Below are 19774 nucleotides of genomic sequence, written 5' to 3' on the forward strand. Positions count from 1 at the left end.
CTTTTGCATGTGCATCCAATTTGAGAACGATTAAGATGTATAAAAGAGACCATATGTACACACAGCTTTGTAATAATAATTGCACATTTTTACCTTTGTGCGTATAACATTTTTTGTCATGAAAGTAGACAGAGTTTTATGCATCTGAGGCCTAATGTTTCAATCCTGATCCAGCATCTGGATCTGGATCTGTCTGCAGATAAATTGAGGGACATGCTGGTGTTGTTCTTTTTTCCATGCATTTTTTTCCACTTTAACCGTGTCCCTCATCTTCTCATATCTCTCACAGCGGGAGTCAAAGCGGGAGTGTCTCCAGGGCAAACACATGCTGCTTCTACTTTATGCTATTTCTCTCTTAAACAAAAACACACGTCCAGATTACACTTTTAGAACAAAATCCACAACAAGCATGAGTTTTACACACAAATTAATGACTGCACACAGACTCATTTTACCTCTGCAAACATCCAGTGACTTGCACTGCATGGATTAACCTCCTAAAGCATTCCCTTTGAAACTCCGCAAGTAGGGATTTCTTTTTAGGTGATCACTGCCCTAAGCAGCTGTTACACGTGGGATTAGCAGGTTCTGCCATTCACACAAACATGGTCTGTTTAAACTGGCAGGGTGAACAAAGCAGAGAGAAACAAGGCAGACAGGAGAAGGGGAGAGGTTATGATAGGCGGGAGCAGTGATGAAGTCGAGAACAATAAAAGGGAGGTGAGATGCTGAGAATAGGGAGAGAAGGAGGTGTGAGAGATGTGGAACAAAGCACAGATGATCAGAAAAGAGGAGTGAGATGTGGAACAGAAAGGATCAGAACGGAGCAGAGGGGAGGAATTGGGATATTTGAAGATAAGTGTGAAGGGCAGGAGAGGGAAGTGGCAAGCAGCTGAAATTTATCCAGTTTTGTGGGAATCAGACATCTGCCAAGGAGGAAGCTTAAAGGAGCTGACAGTGAGAATGCTGTTCTCCTTTTTTCACCCAGTTGTGTTTCACTTGTATAATATTATCCCCTTCTTGCCTCTTTGAGTGTGAAAGTGTGCCACCTTTGTAATTGTGCTGGAACAACGTGTTTACAGAGGGGAGAAGTTGATGAGCTGATAACAGATCTGGCTGTTGGGGTGGGAAGACATTTCCATACTGAGCTGTTGGCTCACAATAGCATCTCACTTGGCTTTCCTTGTAACTGTCACCTCTCCTATTTCCTATTCTGTCTCTCACTACTGTACTTTACAATCCACTTAAACATACTCAATTATCTCTGCTTTTCTGTGTTTTTTCAATTGAGAGACACAGTTATCCCTTTTGTTATGAGCTTTGTGGTTCCTCTGGTACTATTTGTAAGGCCGTTCCTCCTCATTTTTTATATTTGACTCTTATCACATGTTTCAAGCTACAGAAAGGGAAGCAGTTCATGCATCCCATCACTCTGTGAAGCTGTATATCCAAACAATTTGGAGTCCATCATTCTACAGTGAGAAAGATTACTCACAAGTGGTAGACATTCAAAACAGTTGTCAATCTTCCCAGGATTGCACATCCCAGTAAGACTACCGCAAGGCCAGAGAGTGAAATGCTCAGAGACACTGCAAAACACCGAAGAGCTACATCTCAGACTACAGGCCCCAGTTAGCATGTTAAATGTTAAAGTTCATGACAGTGAAATGTCCTTTGGACAGCTAAAGTTTGATTGAAATTTGGTCATGCAACAGGACAATGATCCCGAACACAGCAGCAAATCTCAACAGAATGTCTGCAAAAGAAAAGAATCAAGGTGTTACATATTGTCCAGTCAAAGTCCAGACTTCAGCCTTACAGAAATGCTGTGACGGGACCTTAAGAGAGCTGTGCATGAACCAATGGTGCAAACCTCATTGAACTAAAACGACATCGTAAAGAAGAGTGGACAGAAATGTTTTTTTTTTATCTTAGATTTGTCAAATTTTAAGTCCTGGTAAGGACCAGACAATTTTTCCCCTTTCTATGTTCAAATACATAAAACCGTAGAATTAAATTTACTTTACTTTCTTTACTTTCACATGACTGTAGGTGCGTGACAGTAGTGTGGCACTCAGGCAGATTTGTTTTAGTTTGATACATCACAGCAACACTTTACTTGAGCACATCAACCTATCCTGGGAGTAGAACTCTTTTCATTTTGCACTCCCCTAGCACACTCTACCCTATTTTCTTTGTCTGCTGTGCCCTGTGCCCCTCTTTTGCTTTCAGCCTATTCTACTAGAAAGATGGAGAAAGAGTGCATTCAGATATTCATACACACAGACACTATCTCATATATGCAGACACGCAGGGCAAAGAAGTGCAGTCAGATGTATGTATGCATTCTCATGTGTCTAAAGTGAAATAGAAATTGTACACATGGAGGCACACACGTGCACATAAACACACACATCGACGCTAACGTGCAGTCATATTCTAGCCCTTCATCCCCTTTTGGGTAATCTGTTTACGGAGCGTTGGGCCCATTTGAGGAAGAATTTAATTGAAACCGGGGCTAATCTGATGATGGCACGGAGAGACGTGCCTTCAGCCCTGCATCACCTCCGGTTAGGCTGCACCTTGTAGTCCTCACACTCAATACCTTGCTACTTCATTTCATGCCTCACGGTTCACTGCAGCGCTGCCCATTCATACATGCCACATTGATTGTTAATCCGACACTTGATATGCACCGCGCTCACTCAATTCTGATCTTGTTTTTCTTGTTTGTTTCCCCTCCTCCTCTTTCTCTTTCCCCGCTTCCCGCTGTTTATCCAATGTTTCCCTTTTCTGTCTCCTCCTCTGCCCATTATCTTTCCTCAGGATGGATATTACTCCCATCGGCCAAAGGAGAAAAGTAGAGTCGACAGTAACAATGAGAACTCCGTGCCCAAAGACTTTGAGAACATAGACAATAGTAACTTTGGTGCACGTTCACAGCCACACCGGCAGTCTGTAGGGGGGACCAGCAGTAAGCAGCGGGAGCATCTGCAGGAGAAGGCCCATGCCCAGCAGCAGGCCTGGCGGGACAACTCCCCCAGTCTGGTCCGCAGCTCCAACGAGGTTCTGTCTGTAGGCCACCAGTCGCTGGCAGGTGGAAACAACACCTCTTACCTTGGTGGCCAGGGTACCGTGGGAGGCTCACGGCAGCACTACCGTGCCTCTCAGGCCCAGCCTGCCCAGACACAACACAGACATCAGCACCTCCACAGGAAGCAAGTGACTCCAGCAACACCGGAGGTGACATACGACCAACCGCCCAAGTGCGAGATCAGTGGGAAGGAAGCCATTTCAGCCCTGTCTCGAGCCAAGAGCAAGGAGTGCAGGCAACAGATTGCTGAGGTGTACTGCAGACACAAGGAGGGACAGTTGATGCCTGAGAAGGTCACTCGCTACTGCCCCCTCGAAGGTAAGTGTGTTATTCTATTTTGAGTGATTGTTGGTTTGATGTTACGAATAAGAGTCGTTTCAGTGGAGTAGATGCAGTCACAAAAGCGTCTGTCAATCTTCCCAGTGTGGGAACATTTGATTTATAACTCTGCAGTTCTTAAATACCTGTTTAGAGCCCAAGTGACATATAGTTTCCGAATCTTTAAGTGTTTCCCTAAAGCATTTTTACAATTTTATGAGCAAAAATCATAATTATAATTAGAAACAACACCTGTTTCTCTATTGATTCAGATTCATGTGATAGGAGCTTGCAAAATTAGGTCTCTGTGAATTTGGATCAGATCCAACTGGCATTGCTGGCAACATAAGCTACCTCATGACCGAAAACAGATTTTAATTTAAAAATATCAAACAAGTTTGTGCATCTCTTCTGCGTCCTCCTTCTCTTGTTAGACAGATTTGAGAAAGAGCTGCTATTTTGCTCTGAGACTTTACCTTTTGATACCCTTCTGATGTGCATTACTTTCTTCTGACAGCAGTGTTGAGAAGGGAAAACGAGCCCCCTCGGTCAGATGTACAGGAGGGCGGGTTGTTGGTTTTTTGTCATTCAAACTAAGTTCAAGTTCAAGTATTTTGTTTTTTAATGAAGGTACTCTCCCCTGCAGTCTCACCCCAATCATTCAAGAACAGCATATTATTCTCCCTCTTCCTCTATTGATATATATTATTTAAAAATTCTTTATCTTTTTTATATTGCCATGTTTTTTGCAGAATAAGAAAATATTATATTTCCAGTTCATTTCAACATTGTCCAGCCTTCACTGGATTAAGAAGGGCACGAAGGCAATCAATGCATCTTCCAAATTCAACATTTATGTGACAGCAGGAAATATAGATGAAGAACAGGAGCCACTTTCATTTGAGTTCTTTCATGATTTCTTCATCTCAAATTCTCAAATGTCTTTAAAAGCTGCTCACATACATTTCAAATCATTGAAAGAAAATATCATGTTTTGACATTTTACATTTTTCCCATTATGTCCTTAAGCACAAAGATAGTAGTCTGACGGTCAGGTTTTAGTAGATGGGGAAATATTTCCTGTTCTTGTAATTGCAATTTTTCATCAAAGTCAGAAAACATCTTCCTTTCTGATGAATAATCTGTGAAGAAAATTGTTGAAGAAAATTGGAATGCTCCTTGTTTTCTCCCCAAATTGGTTTTTCATTTGTTTTGTCAAGCTGGCCACAGAACACACGTTCTCCCCTCTTTTTGATGTGCACACACACACACACACACACGCACACACACACACACACACACACAAAAACACACTTCTTTTTTTTCCGAAGAATTTATGGACATCTGCAGACTGGTTCCTGATTCTGTAAACAAAATCTGTCGCGGCTGCAGCCATCAGCGAGCAGCCCGCATCAGCAGCCGTGTTTAAGTGAACATCACACACACACACACACACAAGCACACACATGGGAGTGTACCGAATGCAGTACGGACAGCAGGAGAGGAGGAGAAAGCTATTATACATCCTGCCTGTTCTGGTAAGATACCTTCCCGGTCCTCGCGCATGTTATTCTGACTCGCAGAGGCACGGTGACTTTGCAACTTTTGTGCATTCCCTTTCCCAAGAGCAGAAGTATCGTTTGTTTCTGCCTAAGCTCTTGCCATCTCATGCAGCAACTCACATCCCACTCAAGCTGACAGTTTGATCAAAAGAGAAAAAGAAATTGAAAAGGGCTTTCCCCTGGTGGCTGGGCTGTAACAACACGACAACTAAATTAAATCACTTTTCTTTCTGTCCATCTGCCTGCCTGCCGCCTGCCAACATGTTATCTTTCTCTTTCTCTCCTCCCTCCTCTGTTCCCCTTCCCAATTCAAGTCTTAACCTTGTTAGCTGTAAATTGTCCAATTTGATTTGATCGGTATTCTGTCCTTGAGGCCTTAGCGAGATTCGTAATTGTGTTAGTTGTGTATTAGAGTCGTTGAATTTAGGAGGAATGTGTTCACTCTCTTTGATCCCATGCTGAATTTTCTAATGATGATGTGACTGGGTTGCGTTCCTCCAGCAGATGTATCAACTGGCACTAAAGAAAGTGTTATGTTGAAGGACTTGTAGTGACAAAAAATGTGTGCAGAAATGGAAACTCAAACCTTCTTTAATTAATATTTTCAATGGATCAAACCACTTATGTGGGATGTGCAAAGAGTCAGATGAAAGAGGTGTACACTATGATTTAACTACAAGCAAATTAGATCTTTTTGACACACTGTCCGCATTTTTATTTGCAAGTGATCCAGTCAGATTATTTATCACCAATCTATCTGCAAAGGTTGCTGTGGCAACACCACTGGCTCCAGTAACAGCGCATCTATGCTGCTGCTGTGGCTTTCCAATGCCACATCACTGCACAGAAATCTCACCCCAAAGTGTCAGCAGTCATTTAATTCAGTAGTTGTCCATTATATATGTTTATTGCCATGAGGCCCACCAGAGAGATCTGTCAGGAAAAAAGGGGCCACAGTCTGGCCAAAAGATCATATCATATAACAATCTTTGGGGTTAGATTCACAATCAGAATCACAATTCCTCCCACAAATTTAACTGAACTCATGATCACCTAATTAGTTGTGCATGTCGTAGACTGCATGATGCATTCAACTGCCTAATTATAAAACCATGCACTTCAAGTTAAGGCTTCAGGCCTAACTTCCTAGTTTTGCTTTTCTTTTCTTTTAGCTGTTCTGACCATAAGTGTTGCTTTGTATCCATTCTATGGCAATTATTGACTTTCCAACTGGAAGACTGACTATATAATTGACATTGATCATTACAGAGCTATGAAAAACCATGCTGTCCCAAATTATGTTCAATTTGGAAAAGAGCATATTAACAAACATTCAGATCATTGCTTGCTGCACTAATTCACAAACCTGGAAAGGAGCCTCCTATAAAGCTGCAATATTTTTGGATGAACATAAAGGCTCTAGCATGGTTACCGCGTCTGCTAGCGCGAGCGGTGTTGATGACGTCATGATTTCGTGCCCGCAATATATAGTGGCGCAAGTCGATGCGCCAGTAGTTGCAATTTTCTCCGTCACAGAGGGGGCGCTGCTACGGGAAGGTTACCGCTACTCTACAACCACGAAAGTGGAGAAGAAAACAATGCCACTGTCAAGAGCAGGAATACTGTAATTAATGATACTGCTGCAGTTTTCGGATCATTTTAATTTTTTAATTCAGTTAATAGAGGTGAAGGTCTGAAGCCCCTGGCATCAACAGAGTCTCTGCCCTCTTCTTTGCCTTCACGTATCTGTCCCGTAGCTTCTTCCACACATTCTTACAGAACTCTCCCTCTTTCCCCAAAGTTCTGCCAATCTCTGTGCACGAGTTTTGGGAGTTTACGTGCTCCCTGTGCTGTTTCACTGCAGTTTCGTACAGCTGCCTGTGCAAACGCACCTCCTCACTGGGCCGGTCTCGCATCGGTCGATCCGGTTCGTTGTTCTCGGCGCAGCCAAGTTACAAAAATCGACTGGTGCACGACAACACGCTGCGCCGTCTTTTCAAGGGAAGCGCCATGCCTGAAACGTCATTTTGACGTCACGTTCCGCCACCGCCGTGACAGACGCGTCAACTATAACTCCGGCTTCACACACCAAAATTTACTCCAGGATGTTTAAAAATGAAGAGTTTTAAATGTTCAACCCTGAACAGCCCCACACATCGCTAAAATGACAGCCATGTCAAGTGTGGCTTTATTTACACATAAACTGGGAAATTATTCGCCAGAAAAATAGCTTAAACAAAAAAGGAAAAAAAAGTCATTATGTTTAACTGATGGGCAAGAATTTGTTGCATAAAGAATCAGGTAAAGGATTAAACCGAATGCCAACACAGCACAGGAGACAGAGTCACATAATAAACATTCACAGTTAACATGAATCTTAACTGCTGTATCTACATTCACAGTCCAAACAGTCTCTCGTAAATGCACTTCGGTCAGGATGGTTGTCCACTAGCTGCTATAATTTCCCCGCCTTCTACTGTGTTCTGTTCAGCAAACACCTCAGAGTGGGCTCATTCTAACTGTTTCATAACCTGCCATGCTCCTACTTAGCTCGGATGCAGAAGGGCAGTTTGGACAGAAATGTTCCTTATTTATCGAACCATGCAATTTTTATGAATTTTATGAAATGAAAGATCATATGCAAAATTAAGATCACCCACCTGTACTAGTAGCTCTATTGATTTCCCAGTCTTCAGTCTGTCATACGAGTGATTAAGAGGTTTTTGGGTTTTTTTTAATAGTCAGAAGATCTCAAATAAGATGCATCTAAAATCATTCCCCATACAAATCTGTGTTTTAGGCTGGCAGTATCAACGACTATTATTGATTTACTTAGAGTGCTTTCACACCTACCTCATTTTGTTCAGACTTGAATACATGAAAAATGCCCCCCGGGGACACTGTCTTGAACAAAAAGCTGAAATTTGGTATGACAAAACAAGGGAGTCTTGGTCTGTATGAAACTGTTCTGCTGTTAGGAGGAAAAATGAGCCACAGCAACGTTGTAGAAGAGGAGACCCTCTGAAATAGACTTCCACTTGCAGGACAGTTTGCAGAACAACAAGGATACTGATGACAACAAGGAGAACGGTTTCACATGATGAATATGTTCATTTGGAAAATTAGACTAATTAGACTTAGTCTTGAGTTACGGTGGCATTTTTCTCCATTCATTCGGACAGCGACAGGCCACCCATCAGCACGCCAATGCAGACAATCCCCGGACAACATGGTGCACTTTCAGATGTGAAAATGCTCAAATGATGTTTGTTCCAGTGCTCATAGTACTTTGAGCAGTAGTCATTAATACCCTTGGTGCTCCAATGCTGCCAGTTGTGAAATTAAACAATTGTTTTTGAGCTACTGGTATAAATTGAAAAAAAAAAAGAATTACATTATGTCAGTGTTCCAAGAAAAGGGGAAAAAAATGTACTCATATAAATTCAATTAATCTCTGTGATTTTTATCTGCAAACCTCCCGTTCTGGATATTTTCAGGCAGCAGACGCCATCTGAGACATCTTCTAATGCAATTTGGTACAAGCCCTTTGGGATTTAGCTCGGCTCTTCTTCTAACCTCTTATATGAGCAGTTAAGATGGAGGGTGGGTAAGAGCTGGAAGTTACACAAGATGATGGAGGAAGAAAGCAGGGTGACAGCAGATGAGAGAAAGGCAGTTTAAAAGATTGATGGCAAGAGGAAGGATGATGAAGAGTGATGAGTTTGAGAAGAGGCCTCTTGTTTTTTTCTTTGACACGAGGCCTGCTCTTTCTTCAGGTACATAGTCTGCTCTAAAAAATACTACACACAAACCCCCTCTGCTGATGAACAGGTTGGCAAAATTGACAATAAAATTTCAGCTCACACACACATGCACGCACACACAGACGTGCTCATTAGTTCAGCTAGCTAGCATCGCGCACACTCTCAAAGTGCTTTGTGAAGTGACTGGCCAATTATCCGTGTGCAAAGCAAACCGGTGAACCTTCTTAGCTGGCCACCAATTACTGTTCAATCTAATACAGGCCACAGCAGATTTCCCTCGGAGCTCTCTCTCACACACACACACACACACACACACACACACACACACACACACACACACACACACACACACACACACACACACACACACACACACAAACATACAGACACAGAGACACAAACAGAGAAAGAACAGCAAGATCTGTGTGAGTGGATAACAGGAGGTGGTCAATTGGAGCCAAGGGAGCGTGTCATTAACCTCACCTTGTTGTCAACTTTTTAATAAAGCCATGTTCGATGCCTGCCCTTGAATTTGAATAAATACGATGATTTGAACAGGAGGGACCAGACCTTCTTAGCCCAGCTCACGAAGAGAAGACATGATGGACACTCTTAAATTCAGAGTAATTACAGGACCTCAGGGTCAAACCTAGAGAGGGGCTGGGTGCCCCCCTCCCCACACACACACACACACTCAAATATCACCCAGGGATTAAACAGTCCCAATGTCAGTATTCCCTCTCTGCAGCATAGACAGGCTCTTGGGAATCGAAGCCCCACATTATAGTCATTAATCTCCTTCAGGCTCGTTTTCTGAGCAAACATGTGTACATTTGCTGTAATAATTGAAGTTTCAAAGTCCAACTGTGGACTTTGATAATATTGGGGGACTTGACGTTGCAGAAATGCTTGAAGGAATTCCAGGTTTATTTACAAAGTGCCAAATCAATACAGAAGCCCTCTCAGCGCATTTTACATAAGTGTGCTTAGAAGAATGTTTTTTAAGTGTAGATGTTTTTGACGGTTAAGGGTGGTACAAAACCACACCATGGAGCCAAGGGAGGTTTTCAATGGTTCCCCAGAGGTTTCATTTGACAGTGGTCTGGCAGCCCACAACAAGGGTGTGTGTGCCTGAGGTCCTATTGTTGACATTTTTGCAAAATCCAAGGCATCTTCTAGGAGTTATGCCTGAGAAGAATGATGGCACACTGTCAAAACTTGCTCCACCCTGAGGGGCCCAGCGGAATTGCTTATAGGATTCTTGTCTGTGGGAGGATAGTTGTTGCAGTCAGAATTGTGTGGTGAAAATATTTGAAAGAGTTCCAATTCAATCAGATAAGAAATGGATGAGCCACTCGAGGCTCTTTTTTCTTTTCTTGTGGTAGTCGCAACCATGAACAGACAACTCTGGTTTAATTGATTCTTATTTATATATTTTATAAATACCCCAGATGCACCGTTTCATCCAGAGTCATACCAATTTGCCCTAATTAGAATATTTCATGCAGAGGTGGGGGAGTTACCCTTGTAATACACCTTGCTCCTGATGAAGTCACCGTAAGGCAGAAATAAATCTACAGTCTGATTTTATCACAAAACAGACAAATGCGTTATTATTAAAACGCTCAGATGAACACTATTAATGAAAATAAATACCAAGTAAATCAAATTAAGTCTCTAAATCATAAAATACATTAGCTCTCTACTCTCAGACACTGGTAGTGTATCTGCAGAACACCCTAAAACAACACACAAACAAAAAAATCACAAACACACACTGCATACATGAAATATTTCTGTCACCTTCCAGCTTTGCACTAAGTTACCAACATTGGAAAATCATGCAGCTTACATTCACATGGCTGGTATGACCTCCTGAGGATTCAGTCAGGATGTAGCAAGAGCACATAAGCGAGGAGGGAGAGGCTCAGTCCCGCAGTTATATTAGTGTACCAGTGTATCTGTTGATCTCAGATGTCTCCAGTATAAGTTCATTGAACTACCAGGTGAAAAACATGGAGAATGTTTGGTCAAAATCCTCAACTCTCTGTCACCGTGGCTCTATAGAACATCAACCCACAGAGCGCCTATTGAATATAATTACTCCTGAAACTCTCATTCTCTGAATAGATGTGCAGACCTCAAACCTTTGCATTGCACTGCAGGCTCTTCAAAAAATGAATCCACGGTGTGTAGCTCCAGCATATGCGCATACAGTTCTGTGCCTCGGTACGAGATTGCTGCTCATTGGGCCTTCAATCTGCAGAGCATAAATTTGATTCTCTGAGCTGCTGTGTTGCCAGATCTGCTGTGAAGCTGCATTTCAGCTTTACTCTTCACAAAGTAAATGCAGTTGTTCATGTTCTCATATTTCCTGAAGCAGAACCGTGAGCTAGCCTGTTGCTTGTCTGAGGCTAAGTCTGGTTACAACATTTCATTATTAGGGGTGGGGTCAGCTTATGCTCACCTTGTATCCACTTTCTCACTGCATCATGGAAATGGGATTTTAGACATACCCAAAAAATCCTGAAGAGAGCATCTATGAAAAACTGTTATGAGATGCAGTTTTGAGCCTTTTAACATGTTTTATGTTTATGTTTATGCTGTCTTTATGCCTGCATAGGTAAAGCCAATGTGAACGTCCAGTGGGATGAGGACTCTGTGGAGAGCTTTCCATCAAAACCAGTGAGAATAGCGTTTGTCTTAGTGATCCATGGACGTGCCTCTCGTCAGTTCCAGCGCCTCTTCAAAGCCATCTACCACACTTCCCATTTCTACTACATACACGTTGACCAGGTAGGGCACAGAGGTCCTGTAAACATGATCTACTTTTTGTTTTGTTTTAGTTATTGTTTTAATTATCTCCTTTTTCAAATTACATTAGCTTGTAAAATGTAATCTTTTATTATCTCTTGCTTTCAGCGCTCTAACTACCTGCACAGGCAGGCACAGGCCATGGCTACCCAGTATCCCAACGTGAGGGTGACACCCTGGCGCATGGCCACCATTTGGGGTGGAGCCAGTTTGCTGACCATGTATCTGCGTAGCATGTCCGACCTGCTGGCCATGAGGGACTGGAGATGGGATTTCTTCATCAATCTCAGTGCAGCTGACTACCCGATCAGGTAACGTAGCGCATGTTACTTCTTCTAAAATAGTTCTGTATGGAAATTATGCGATATTTAGGGGCAAACCTCCAGTATAGATCACAAACTTGGGCGTAGAGTATGGTTTCTTCTTGCAATAAGGCTGTCACCATAGTTGTAGCCCACTCTCAGTCAGCATGGGAGAAATTCAATACACACTAGTATGAGCTCCTGTGGTCAACTGTGAGCTTTGAATAGTCACTTCAAACCAAACAGATCAATGAAGTAAAACCTCTTCTTTCTCAAACACCCTTCATTCACACCTTCTCTTCTTAGTGCCTGCTTTCTTGCTTGCTCCATTGAATATGTTACATGTTGAACCGATTGCAGTTTAATTGCCCGGGGTCAATACCTATTGACTCTCCGTTGTGGTCTGTTGTGAACCGTATGGTCCTGAAGTAATCTCTCCACTCAAAAACATCCCACTTAACAGGCTGTAAAATGTAATTAAAAGCTACAAAGTCTATTCGAGCTAGACATGAAGTCATGGAAATAGCCTATTGGAAGAAACATTTCGTGACTAGTGTGAGTTTATAGAGTTTACTCCTTTGGGGAGTTGAGGGTCTGCTGGGTTTTTGATGTAGCGCTGCAGCAGCCAATTAAAATCCTCGTAATAAGGAGAAAGTTATCTCCTCTGCACAGCCAGATGTCCACCAGTTGAATTTAGCCAAGCTGTAATGGCCACTGGGTGAAATAGTTCTAATGTCTCCACAGCTGGAGCTAAGATGTTGGACCAGATGTACATTTGGTTTGTGGTTAGGTAAATCATGCTGTATTAGTTGTCTTCATTGAATCAATGAAAGTGGCGGACATGCTGTCTGTTTGTCTCTGATCAGCACCAATGCTGTGTGCACGTCTGGAATTGTATATTTATAATTCAGTATGTCTCAGCACCTGTTAATATACAGTTGTGCATATTTATCCTGTCTGTGAGCCTGTTCGGCTGTCTTTGAGTCTGATTAACGGTATTTGTGAATGTGTGAGACACACTGAGACACTGTTTTCTTCCTGTCTTTTGTCTCCTCATTTGAATGAGGGTAATGCTGTTGAGAAAAGGGCTGACAGAGGAGGTTTTAAGCCCCATCTGTTGGGAAACCAAACGATTGATGGGGAGAAAGAGGGAGCCGAGAAGCAGGAATGACAGGGAGAGGCGAGAGGAGCAAGAATAAGCAGTTAGAAAAGGGAAATGAGAGGGAACTGCATGTTTTCGATCCAGGAAATATGAAAATATGGAAATTGCAATTTCGTATCTTTGCTTAGCAAGTACATTTGCAACGACAGTTTGGATTTGACCAAGTGTGCACAAAGTGTGTTTATAAAGTTGAACTTGCAAATGGTGTCCTTTTCAAGTGTCAGGTCTGGGTTCAAGCCTCTGTGAGAGAAATTGCTCGTGGTACTTAAGAGTCCTCAAGCAACAAACTGAAACCCATTCAGCTGTTTTTTAGCTGACAATCCCTTCTCAGCTCTTTAAGAAGGCATTCTATCAAAATGGAGACATTATTCCTCAAAAAATAAACATATCAGCATTGCATTATTATTACGAACGTACTGGCACTGAAATGCATTGGAATAAGTAGATGCGTTGCAGCAGCAAAGCTCTACACAACCACATGAGTAACTCCTCATTTGTCAATTTATTACAAGCCATAACCCACTCCATACAGTACATTAAGCCCATTACACTAAAACTGCCCAACATGCACTATTATTTCCTGAAGATGCAATAATTTTGGTCACAGAATGGTGCTTGTCCGACCATTGTGACTGTGCTGCGTTGTTACAGTCAGGAATGCGGGGGGCTCCTCTGCCCTGTACTGCCCTGACTATTGCTGTTATCAGTGGGACTGGAGACAAGCATTATTTCCCCTCTAATTCCCTGATAATGTCTGTCCTGCCGCATGGATGGCTCTCAAAGGCAATCCCAGAGCCCCTCACACCAGCAGAGGGTCTGTGTGTCCATGTCCATGGGGAGATATACCATGTGTGTGTTTGTGTGTGTGTTTGAGTCCGGAGAGGCCAGAGGATGAGTTACACGCCTGCTTTGTCTGAGAGCACAGGCCTCTTTCCCAGCTTTTATGTACACAGACTGCTTGCTTTTTACCTCTTTTTCTTTCCTTTAAAGCCCCTTTCATTGACTTGCTGCTGCTTTTAAGAAGTCTGAGCTTTGTGAGGCACCGACCGGCTGCAGCAGTCACATCCTCTAATCTCCTTCCGTGATAGCAAAAAAGTAAACATTTATAACTTATTACATCGAAGCTTACTTGCTACAGGTCTTGTTGGAAACAAAAATATGATCCACATCTCCTCATTTTAAGTGCTGTTACAGCATGAGTTCAAATTACTCAGATCTGGCATTTAAGTGTTCCCTACTGGAATGAAAATCTGTGGCACAGATGTACAAATTAAGGACATTACAACAATAAGACCACGGACATGGAGAAGGTACAGCCATTAAGTTTAATTAAGTTTTTAATTTGGGGGGATAAAACTCACAGCAGTGTATGTTTGTGTGAGCTGGTGTGAACAGCACTGTTAGACAGAGCAGCTAGAGGGCTGACAGTAAGCAAACTAGACCCAGTGGACAGGGTGACCACTCAGGTGGCAAATCTGGAGCTTGACATGAATTCTGTTTCTGTGTGTGTGTGTGTGTGTCTGTGTGTGTGTGTATGTGGGTCTGCATGCCCACGGGCATTAGTGAGTCTCTCTGCACTGTATATTGTATAGTCAGTGTGCATACTAGCAGATACACAATGTGCATGTCTGTGTTTATGTGGGAGAAGAAGAGACAGAGTACAGCATGCGTCTCTACAGCATATCATCAGTTGGTCTTTATGGCTCAGGACCTCCTAGGATAAGCCCCCCAGGCTGTGAAATTGCTCCTTCAAGAGAAAATGACATTAATATGCACTTGTCCCTCCCCACACTGATCCTTGAGCCTCGCTGCTCTCTTAGAAAGACAAGCCAAGCCATCATGAAAGGCTCCGCCACAGATGAAATGTTAGAGCCATTGACTGGGGCATACCCTGCAGAGCAAAGCTTTTAGCCTGTCTAGCCTGTGTATGAGGAAGTAGACTGCTCTACACAGTAAGAGCAGCGGGAAGATATTCAACAGAATCATTGATAGCACAATCTTTTGCATAATAGTAAATAGCTTTTACAGCTCGAAGGGACCGAGGAACTGATACTGGGAGCAGTCGAGGTCTTTAACTGACTGGTGAGCAACTTAAAGCTCTTGAACATTTGCTCAGAACTTCAGATATTTTCTGCTAACATTAAAGTCGCTCTCTGCTTAGGGGTGTCTTTTTGTTATTGTCGCTTCACTTGAATGTTTGACATGATTTTATGTGTATAGTTTGGTATTAGAAAGCTCTTTTCACATTATTCTGCAGAAGCATAAAGTTTCTCTGTCTTTTTAATCTGTCCAGTTTAATTTTGTGACACAACAACTGCTTTTTAAGGTAGTTGTGGTTCAGAATGCAGCTTACACAGCTGTGATGTGGAAATTTAAAACCTCTGATGCGAAAAGACAAAGGAAACATATGCGTTTTGAGGCTAAATCGTCATAACACTTCAACGTTAGTGTGCACAGTCCCTTCCGGTTGCTTTTTTATTACACTAACTTGTGTTTTTTCACATCTTTTCACTTCATCTATCCCTCAAATCCTCAGTTGGAGGAGCAAAGACAGGAGGAGACATGTCAAGTTTGAATTCTGGAATGATAAACATCCTTAGTCATTATTCTTAATGAGTTTATCCATCAAAGACACAGCTGATCTTTTTAATAAGGGCAGTGAGTGTGACATTATCAGAATTTATTGACAGTGGCAGGATTTACATCATCTTTTTTTCGACCCATTTCAAAGGAGCAATAAGAGCTCAAACACAAGGACCCATGAATGACCCCATCACTCATAGAAAGATTGGGAAAATACCTTTTCCAGACCTTAGAAGTCACAGTGACTCAGAAATTACAGTGAGTCTCTGTTTTGTGCTGGATTTAGTTAAACTAAACTACATGTCAGGGGATTAAAATCATATCACGTGTACCAAGTTTTGTAAACACACATCTTAGCGCAGCTGTCAAGTAACAGTTTCAGGTATATATGATTGGCTAAGTCAGCCAATCACTCTGTATCACATTTAAGTTGATACAATTATATACTTGGTCCTGCCCTTAAGGTAAGTAATGCATGTTAAACATTTAGCTTCAAATGGACAGTAATTGGTTTCCTTGGTTTTCAGTTTCCAAATGCATATTTTGGGTTATGTAGCTCCCAGCGTTTTGGGGATCAAACTTAAAACGAGCACTGGGTATCTTTCCAGAAGACAGTAACATTTCTCAGTTTCAAGTGTGAGTTTGTTACAATATGTAGTCTTTAAATGGACCAAATGGTTTGCAAATGATTGGATTCTGTATAATTTAGATTTTATACAGCCCCTTTAAAACTGGGTTGTAAAAGATAAACCCATTCACGTAAATGCCCTCCAAAAGTCATTACACCTATAATTTGTGCTGCAGAATCAATTTTCCATTACTAGCCAGGCCTCAACAGATGTTCTCAGTCAAAAGTAAGTCATTTTCTTCCATTTTAGGAACAACAACCAGCTGGTGGCCTTCCTGACCAAATACCGAGATATGAACTTCATTAAGTCCCATGGCAGGGACAATGCAAGGTAAGACACAAATTTTTTTAACTTCATTTTCATTTTTCTCCAGTAGCTGCCCAGCTCCATCTGTGTTTCTCTTTTACTCACTCATACACACACTCAGCACCTACAGTTGGTGTACACACAGTGCACTTCTGCCAGCACAGCGTGGTCAATGAATCATAATACAATTAGCTCCCATCTGTGGCTTCATTAATTAACCTTCTTGGTGGGGAGAGCTAGCGTGGTCGGTGCCAGAGCACCCGTTGATGCTGACACCACCCTGCTTTCTGCACCATCACACCCTGACGGCAGACCTGTCATCACGCAGGATAAAGATACCCCAACGCACAGGAAAAAAATTGTCCAGCATGGATGGATGAGTCAGTGTGACTCAGCAATACCTTTGTGTGTTTGCAGTCAAGGTATTTTATATGCTTCTACTGTTGGATGAGAGTGTAGCTGTTAAATGCATATGTTTAGACAACAACTGAAATGTTTGAACAATGGCTGAGTATCTTATTTGGTATATTTACTGGATACAGATTATCACTTTTAATCATTAGGCACAATACAAAGAAATAATAATGATAGATAGATAGATAGATAGATAGATAGATAGATAGATAGATAGATAGATAGATAGATAGATAGATAGATAGATAGATAGATAGATAGATAGATAGAGGCCCAATCAATATTAATTTTATATTCTTTCATTATATTATATCAACATCCTACTATGAAAAGCACAGCTAAAAACATCTGTTTAGAAGAGGAGAAAAAAATAGAAAACAACACAAATAAGCTGCTGATTATTTAGAACTACATCTAAGTGAAAAATAACTGAACTTTTAAACATTTATGAATGCAGAAGTGATGTATCCAGTCACCAGCCGTATAACAACTGTTGCCAAGTTCAAATTTATACATATTTGCAAAACAACCTAAATTGACTAAAGTAGTTTAAAGTCAAATAAGATGTGCTGCTGACAAAATCAAAGCAATAAGAGATAATAAAGTTTCAAAATGAAATATTAAAATAAAATCAATAGGAATAAACTATAATTAAAACAGAATTACAATGAAGTACAGTACAAATGTTTCTGATGTCATACTCTGCTCGAGTTGAAAGCCAAAGACAAGACAGTAAGTAGTTATGTGAATATATCTACTCTGTGTTGAAATCTAGATCTCAGAACATCTAAGAGAAACTGGCAATGGTCTCACAGGAGTGCAGATGTGAACAGGATCAGTTAAATAAGATGGTTCCATTCCATTAAAAGACCTTAAAAGTAAGCAACAAAATCTTAAAATCAATGGAGAAATGTACATGGAATCAGTGAAGAGATGCCAAGATTGGTATCATGTGTTCAGGGTTTTTCAAGCCTGTTGAAAGACGAGCTGCTGCTTTCTGAACTATTTGCAAACAACAGAGAGAGGACTGATCTGACCCTACAGTGCATACAGTGCAACGCAGTTGTTAAGTTGAGGTGATAAAAGCGTGAATAACTTTTTCCAGGTCGTTTAGGGGAAGGCAGGACATTGCATAATCACAGCTGTCTAAAATCACACCCACAGTGATTATATGGAGCAAAAGACTCAAATGTGCCACCAGAATCTTGTGTTCCAAACTAAATGCCTCCAGTCTAATTTTAATTAAGACTAAGAAAATGAACGTTCATTCATTTGTGTTTGTGTTTATTAGGTTTATCCGTAAGCAGGGCCTGGATCGCCTTTTCTATGAGTGTGACACTCACATGTGGAGGCTGGGTGATCGAAAAATCCCAGAAGGCATCTCTGTGGACGGTGGGTCTGACTGGTTCCTTCTCAACCGCATGTTTGTTGAATATGTGATCAACTCCAAGGACGACCTGGTCACCAACATGAAGCGATTCTACGCTTACACTCTGTTGCCTGCTGAGGTAACATGCACACACACACACACACACACACACACACACACCTTCACCTTTTAGGGCTTTCTTAGGCTTAAAAGGAAAAGCACTGCTTTGTACTTGCACTGCATCATTTATGGAACCTGTATACACTGTTTCCTTTTTATTGCTGCAAGGCAACGCAAAAGCAGAAGGAAAATCATAAAGTGAGGGGAAGATTTAAGATGCTGACTTCACAAACGTGGACAAGGGTTGTATGAAAACTGAAATCTCTGTGGGGACATGGAATGTTTATCATGAGCTATTGTGAATCTATTTTCTCTGCTCCCACTCTATTTCTTGAATTGGACTGTGGACAAATGAAAAATGGGTGCACAATTTTCTAATTTTCTCTCTCTGTCTTTGCCTTTTTCCCTCCCTTTCTCCCTGCCCGATTATTTTTCTCATTTCGCAGTCATTCTTCCACACTGTGCTGGAGAACAGCGCCCACTGTGAGAGCATGGTGGATAACAACCTGCGCATTACAAACTGGAACCGTAAACTGGGGTGTAAGTGTCAGTACAAACACATTGTGGACTGGTGTGGATGTTCTCCTAATGACTTCAAGCCTGCAGACTTCCACCGTTTCCAGGTAATAACACACAGCACTCACTGAGAGGAATTTTGCTGGAAACTTCCTGTGATCGGTTCATTAGACGCTTCAACTTCTTTAAGAGGTTCTTAGTGACTTGATGAATGCATTTTCATTGTCTACTTTTACTTTTTTTTCATATATGTTTCTTGGACATATATTTAAAATGAATTGCGTTACGTCTTTTTTACCTTAATATTGTGATGTGCAAAATACAGAAAGATATAGACATTACCTGTATAAACCTGTAAAATGTAAGAACAAACATTATGGAATGACCATGTTCCTGTACATGTCTATCAGTGTCGCCAACTTAAATATAACGTTGCAAAAGAATTCTGCTTATATCCAGCTTAGGAGAGAAAAAGTACTCTCTAAGTGTTAGGAAGAGGTCATTTATCAGCAGACTGACTCTTACTGGTAATCAAACTTAAGGATCCAGGACTCTACTAAAAAGCAGCATTAGTAACTTATTGAGGTGACTCTAGATCCAACTTTGGGTTTTATGTATCATGAAGCTGTTTTACTTCTCATCTTGCTATACTGCTATGGCCCTTTATATTAAAAACATAGCCTGCGTTTGAAAGTAAAATTAATTTGTTTCTCATCGTTCAAGACATCCAGCTAGAATATCAAAATGTTACAATGAAAACAAAAAGGAGGCCATAGAACTAATCTATATTAGATATGTCAATCAGAAACATTGAGCATACA

At 41.4% G+C, this 19774-nt stretch overlaps 1 protein-coding gene across 1 annotated transcript in view; it reads left to right on the top strand.

Moving 5' to 3' along the window:
- xylt1 (xylosyltransferase I) overlaps positions 1–19774 on the top strand; it is an 87938-nt gene that overhangs the window by 46403 nt on the left and 21761 nt on the right. The window contains exons 2-7 of the mRNA XM_075463695.1: positions 2827–3412; positions 11362–11534; positions 11661–11863; positions 16478–16558; positions 18240–18456; positions 18884–19060. Of these exons, the coding sequence (XP_075319810.1) occupies positions 2827–3412; positions 11362–11534; positions 11661–11863; positions 16478–16558; positions 18240–18456; positions 18884–19060 (1437 nt within the window). The remainder of the gene's footprint in view (positions 1–2826; positions 3413–11361; positions 11535–11660; positions 11864–16477; positions 16559–18239; positions 18457–18883; positions 19061–19774) is intronic.

The sequence above is a fragment of the Odontesthes bonariensis genome, chromosome 4 (genome assembly GCF_027942865.1).
Source record: "Odontesthes bonariensis isolate fOdoBon6 chromosome 4, fOdoBon6.hap1, whole genome shotgun sequence".
NCBI lineage: Eukaryota > Metazoa > Chordata > Actinopteri > Atheriniformes > Atherinopsidae > Odontesthes > Odontesthes bonariensis.